General features: G+C 51.7%; 1 protein-coding gene across 1 annotated transcript; it reads right to left on the bottom strand.

The window, feature by feature from the left end:
* Positions 1-200: 200 nt before the first annotated feature.
* CEBPB (CCAAT enhancer binding protein beta) lies at positions 201-4762 on the bottom strand. Its single transcript, XM_075438457.1, has one exon. It carries the CDS (start codon positions 4507-4509, stop codon positions 3505-3507), a length of 1005 nt encoding a protein of 334 aa, XP_075294572.1. The 5' UTR covers positions 4510-4762; the 3' UTR covers positions 201-3504.
* Between the last annotated feature and the right edge of the window lie 1895 nt (positions 4763-6657).

Here is a 6657-nt window from a genome sequence, read left to right as displayed (position 1 = left end):
ACTGGTAGCAAAACTATAACTGTATTTTTGAATATTTTGTTTTAAAATGATACATATGATTCCTTTTGCAGAACTAAGCACAACTGAATTCAAACACCTAGCAAACAATAAAACAGTGCTAGACACTTTGGAAAGAGGATGTTAGTGCTGGGGATTTGATCATACTTATTTCTGCATAGGAAGAAACTCTATTATTTTAGCAGTAATGAGAAAGACCTGTATGAATCAGTCAATGTAATAAATAATATGAAAGGAAAAAAAAAAGCCCAAATGAAATGCTGTTTATAAACTTCCATAAAATTCAAAAGACTACTGGAGTAAGCACAGTAAAGCTGTGCTGAGTCGCTTCAGGAAAAGCAGCTCAAGAGACCCTGTCAGCAGACAACCGCGACATACCAAGTACCGCTTTCAGTCAACAGAATCTTATTTGTAATGGAAACTGTATCAATATTTGGAGCTAAGCCACTGTTTGGACAGGGATTTTCCAATTCCCCCACTGTGATTAGAAAAGGTATTTGGAATCTTCTGTCTGCTTTAGTGCTTGGAGTTTTCTCAGATTCATTTCCAAACTCATTTTTTCCAGACTTTTTTTTTTCTAGGAAATGTTTTAATTACAGGGGCTTTTTCATATGCTTGTTTGTAAAGCAGGGTATTTAATGACCCCCATGCATTTAATAGTGCTACAAAGCTCCTAAAATATGAATTATGTGCATAACAAAAGATTAAGGATGAAGGATTCAGGAATCCTCTTTCCAACTCTTTCACAGATTCTTTCTCAGATTAGTGTAAAATTGGTGCATTTATGTCCTCAATTTTCCTGTCTGTAACTGCATCTTTCTGTCAAGAACTCATTGCTGCACAAGCTTCCTCCTGAACGAGAAATTTGTAATCCTAATTAGGAGATACATTGGAATACAGCAGTAATTCAAACATCATTCTTTAAATTGCAGCAACACCGCCCTGGCTTTGCTGAACTGTGGCAGGCAAAGTTTAAGGACGGGGATTAGCTCATTCATGCCTGGTAGGGCTCTATCTCCAAAACTGGACTATTATTTAAACAAATATAAATACCTTTAGTACATCTTATCTTCCAATCTACCCTGCCTTCCAGCCCCCACAAACTGAACTTTTGTCGGAAAGAAAGAGAGAGAGAGAAAGAGAGAGAAAGAGAGAGAGAGAAAGAGAGAGAAAGAGAGAGAGAAATATATCTGAGGAGATCCTCAGTCCCCCAGCAATTCCACCCTCAGCAGCACTCAGCTCTGACTGGGAACACTGCTTCTAAATTCGGGTAACATTACATGGCCTACAGCACAACAAGAAAATAGGATCTAACGATGTGGATAAGTTTCGTAACTAGAAGAATAGTAGAATAAACAGCCACAGGAGGCTGGAGTAATCATCGTCACGAGGGACAGTCAAGACAAGACCTAACGTCTATCTTGCCTGCAAGAACTTGAGTCATGCTGGTGCAGGAGCTAGCTCACCCAAGAAAATCTATTCTTAGGGTCTCATAAAAACAACTTAACTGCACTGTGCAAATTAAAAAGCAAACGAGGGAAATCTGTATCAGGACTAACACTCCACTGCTTACTACTGCACAGCTCCTAGCAGGAGCTACGGAGGCATTGGGGGAGCAGGGAATGCGTAACAAATTTCAGTGAGAGCTCTGGCAGATTTACCCGCAGGAGGCTACAATCTGAACTGTCAAAAAAAAGCAGAATCATTCTTTCAGTAGAAAACACGCTTTGCTTAAAGAAACAGTAGAAATAAGCAACAGATTGAACATTTGTCCTTCCGCGGTCCACTGCTGTTTGCATTGGAACGTATAGGAGCAAATTCTAGTCCACTGTCTTTATACTGAAAAATCCTTCAGCTGTCAAACAGAGCGCAGACAACTAAGGAGTTTCTTTTCCGGGGCAGTGGGAATCTGGATCTGAAAACTTTATGCTTAAATTTGGCCTAACAGGAAAATGGAAAATGCTGAGTAAGACCCAATCATTTGCCCAACTCCCTTCACGTAACCAGCCTGAAACTGTTAACTTGTTACAGACTGCAACACAGCAGCATGCAGAGGAGAACATACCACAACCGGGGAGCCCTGGGAAGGCTGGCTTGTTCTATCAGCAGGCAGAGCCTCAGTTGTCTTCTAAGGCAAAGTTGCGGCCTGCTACAAACCTCCTCCTCCTCCTCTGCCACCCTCCCACTTACCACTTCTCTGTCGTGTGCCCCCCCCCCAAACATGCACGCATACAAACACCTCTCATCAGAGAAACTCCTTCTACAGTTTTCAGGAAAACATCTCAAGAGAAACAATAAGGGAGTTGTTCATATGCCTCTCACCTGGCTGGGTTTCATGCGAGCTTCCTGAGCAATGACCGAAATTACCGACATCCAACAGAAATGCTACTGTCTCATGTTTATTCCTGTAAACTACAAACATAAGAAATGCTGAATCGTAACTTAGAGAATAGAAACTCCATAAAGAAAACAAAAAAAACCAAACAAAAACTCATTTCAAGCTTCCTCCCGTACTTTTTCCTCCTCCCTCCCACTTCAGACTCGGTGTTACTTTGCCAAAGGTTGGTCATGGTTTGGATAGCACATCTCGCTCTACACGTTCCGAACAGCAAGAAGTGCAAAAAAACCCACCCCAACATAAACACCTCCTCCCCAAACAACACCCAAGCGGCAGCTACAGCAAGTGATTAGAGGAAATAAAATGAGGCAACAAAAGCTGGCTAAAGCTTCCAGCTCTGCTTTTTGCTGGGTTTCTCTTGGGGTTTTTTGGTTTTGGTTTTGGGTGTTCTTTTCCTTTCTCTGAGTCACAGAGAAAGTCTAAAGACCAACAAAAATCCTGATCCCTGATCACAGCATTGAGCCAGATTCATCTAGAATTTCAGCCCTGCGTTTAATCTACCTCTAAAGGTGCCTTCAAAATAAAACAAGCTACTTTTTTTAACCTAGTCATAAAGTTTATTAAAATTGTTCATTAATGCTTCAAATGTAGCAAGAATGCATAGATCCCAAAATATACATATGTATTTTCTTATAGAAATAGATTATTCTTTATAATAAAAAAAACTGTAGGAACATCTTTAACAGATTACTCAATTCATGACTGACAGTTACACGAGATTGCATCATGTACACAGCATTCCCAGCCATGCTTAAAGGATTGCATCACTTTGCCCTTGCTCTCCTCTCGCTCTTTTAAATAACCCCAGCGCCCAGCAGCCTGCAGAGCCCGCCCGGGGCCGGGGCCGGGGCCGAGCCCCCCCCCCGCGCCGCCCCGCCGACAGCCCCCGGCCCCCGCTGAGGTCCCCGCGCCGCGCCGGGGCCTTCCGACAACATGTAAATAAAGACCAAAAAAACAAAAACAACAAACCGAAAACAACCAACCGAAATGAGCAACCGCCCCAAGCCAAGCCACCCGCCGGCCCCTCGCCCCCGGGCGCCGCGCTGAGCGGGACGGGGAGCCCGCGGCCCCGCTCGCCCCGCCGGCGGTCAGCAGCGAGGCGAGGAGGCGAGCAGGGGCTCGGGCAGCTGTTTGAACAAGTTCCTGAGGGTGCTCAGCTCCCGGGAGAGCTGCTCCACCTTCTTCTGCAGCCGCTCGTTCTCGGCCGTCAGTTCCAAGACTTTGTGCTGCGTCTCCAGGTTGCGCATTTTGGCTTTGTCGCGGCTCTTGCGCACCGCGATGTTGTTCCTCTCCCGGCGCAGCTTGTACTCGTCGCTGTGCTTGTCCACGCACTTCTTGGGCTTGTTCTTGCCCGCCGGGGGGGCCGAGTAGCCCCCGCCGGCGGCCGCGGACTTGGAGGGCTCGGAGGGGTTGGGGGTGCCGGGGGGGCTGGAGGAGGACGAGGTGGACAGGTTCCCGCTGCTGCCGCTCGGCACCGACTGGTAGCCCAGGTAGGAGCGCACGGTGCTGCCGTAGGGCGAGGACATGCCCCCCGGTCCCGGCCCGGCTCCCCCTTCTTCCTTCCGGGGCCCTTTGCAGGAGTCCAGGGTCTCGAAGACCGGCTCCGCTTTGGTCTCCACGATCTGGGGCGGGAAGCAGGCCGGCAGCCCCCCCGGCTTGTGGCTCTGGCCGGCGCAGGGGTGCCCGGGCCGGGCCAGGCTGATGTAGGTGTAGTCGGGCTTCTTGCTCCCGCCGCCGCCTTTATAGTCCTCGGCGAAGAGATCGGAAAGGAAATCTTGGCCGCCGCTGCTGCCGGGAGGCTCAAAGTTGCCCCCTGCTGCTGCCGCTGCTGCTGCTGCTGCTGCCGAGGGAGGCGGCGGCTGCGCCGGCTGCTGGGACGGCAGCGGCTCCAGGTACGGGCTGAAGTCGATGGCTCTCTCGTGGTCCCCGACGGTCAGCTCGGTCATCGAGCGGCCCCCGGCCGCCCGCGGGTGCAGCTTGTTGAGGGCAGCCAGACAGTCCGCCTCGTAATAGAAATTAGCCACTTCCATGGATTTAAAGGCGGGCGGCTGGATGGGGAGGCATGCTGCGTCCCAGGCCACCAGGCGTTGCATGAAAGCAAAGGGGAATGCGGGGAGGAGGAAACGGCGCAGGGGGGGCCCCCCCGGCAGAGGATCAAGCTGCCGCCGTCGGGGTGGGGGGTGGGAGGGGGGGTGGGGGTCCGGACCCTGCCTCGGTCTCCGGCGCCGGGCACGGCCCCCGGCTGCGCTGCCCACCTGGGCCGGTTCAGTCCCTGCGGCGCGGCGGGAGCTGCGGCGGGGGGCTGGCGCGTCTCCTCCCGACCATCCGGCTCCGGGTCCCGCGTCCGAAAGTCTCTGACTTAGGAAAGTTCCTTTCCCCGGTTATTTATAGGGGCGGCGGATCCCATAGCAACGGGCGCGTCACCGCCTGGCCGCCTGCCGCGCTGCACGCTCGGGAGCTGCTGGCCCCGGCCCCGGAGGAGGCACCCGGGGCGGGCGTGCCGGTGCGGTGCCCGCCGAGCCGCCCGCCGTGAAACCGGGGCTGCGGCGTGGCCGAGCAGGAGCCGGGTCCCGTTATTCTCCGTCCGGTGCTCGCCCGAGGGCACCCCGCCGGCGGTGGGACTGTCCCCGGGGACGGGCGCGGAGCGGGGCACGGCGCTGGCCCGGGGCCCCTCGCCGCGGCCGGAGCGGACCCTGCGCGGCCGTCCCCGGCCCTCCCTGGCCCGCGGGTCCGTCCTGGCGCCTTCCCCGGGCGCGGTGCCACTGCCGGGGCAGGCCGGCGGGCCGGGCGAGGGGAGCCGGCGGGGCCTGGGTCGGGGGGAGGTCGGATACGTGCACAGAAACATGGAACCCAAACGCTTTCCGAATCGCGGGGCGAGTTTGGGAAGGAAGGCTGAATCCTGATGTCCGTTTTAATTAAAGACACCCACCTTGGGAATCAAACTCATATTTTCACTCTCTTACTCCCACATTTACCTGTCTACAAGCTGGTGATTCATCCCCAGAATAAAGGACATTAATTTAAAACAAAACATATAATTAAAGGAAGTAGGAGTGTCCTTCGCCTCAGTAAAGAAGACCTAGCACTGCAGGGAAAATGACACTGCCTCTTAGAATAATGTGAGGCAATCCTGCGGTGTGGGAAATATTGTAACGTTAAGCCAGAGGAACAGGTATTGCATTATACGATTCAAACAGTCAACTGTTCCTAATGTTCAAACCTCAGAACTTCGAAAAGAGGAAGAATTCAAGAATCAGTCGGTGGATCATCGGACTTTTTTCTTTCTTTTATTTTTTTTTCGCTTGCTTTTTCTTTTCACATTTTAAAAGGATGTTTTCTTTCCACAGCAAAAGTATCCTAACAGGTTTTCAGGCTTCAAATATTTCTAGTTCCATCTTTATCTACCGCGTTAATCTTTGGTGAATGCACCAGAGATTAAATTGGAGCTGGGCCGGGCCGGAGAGCCGGGTCTGGAGGTTGCAGTTGGAGCCCATACCTTCATAAATACAAACTTCTCTATTGGGTGCAAATACTGGCAAGTTGCAGTGAGCCGGGGCTTGTTCTTCTGGCTGTTTACTCCCTCATTCTGCGTCTTTATCCTGCATTCTGATCTGGCAGTTACATCCAGTGGCTGCCCTAACTGGCCCTTGCAACTGAACTCTTGAAAATAGGTCTCGTGTGCCTGCTACCTCCAGAACACCTCATGGACCCACGAGCAGGAGGGCTCCTGCCGTGGTGTCCTGCTGAAATGCATGGCTGGTCTTTCTTGGCATTACCCCGGCAGGTCTCCGGCTTGCCACGGCCGTTGGCTACAACCAAACGCAAAAACTGGTTGGTAAATTTCCTGGGCAATTTTTCAAGATATTTTTGGAGATGTAAAATTGCCCTCTTCGAATTTCTGCCCTGTTCTCTTCTGCTCTGCAGCAGAATGCTGTGCTCTGCCCAGGCCGATCTTCCCCAGCAAAATGAAACATCTGTGCAACTGTCATGTGAAACAGATTATATCAGGGACGGTGTGGCCCACACCTCCTTTCCAGGCCAGCGCTGAGTAATCCTATAGTCACCGAGATCACACGTCAGCCGGGGTGGTAATTGAGGTTGGATGCCTGGCTTGTCCCCTCCTTCCCTTCTCCCCCCGCACCTCCCTGCTGTACCTGGATCTCTTTAAACTTCCTCCAGCTCACCTCAAATCCCAACACTCGCTCTCATGGAGCCAACGTCCATTCTCAGCTTCTCATGGG

Source organism: Opisthocomus hoazin, chromosome 18 (assembly GCF_030867145.1).
Source record: "Opisthocomus hoazin isolate bOpiHoa1 chromosome 18, bOpiHoa1.hap1, whole genome shotgun sequence".
Lineage (NCBI taxonomy): Eukaryota > Metazoa > Chordata > Aves > Opisthocomiformes > Opisthocomidae > Opisthocomus > Opisthocomus hoazin.
The sequence above is the reverse complement of the archived record's forward strand: the minus strand, read 5'-3'. Positions and strand labels throughout refer to the sequence as shown.

What these genes read in the sequence shown, in the direction of transcription:
- CEBPB (XM_075438457.1), bottom strand. Translation starts at nt 4,509, where the DNA reads ATGCAACGCCTGGTGGCCTGGGACGCAGCATGCCTCCCCATCCAGCCG.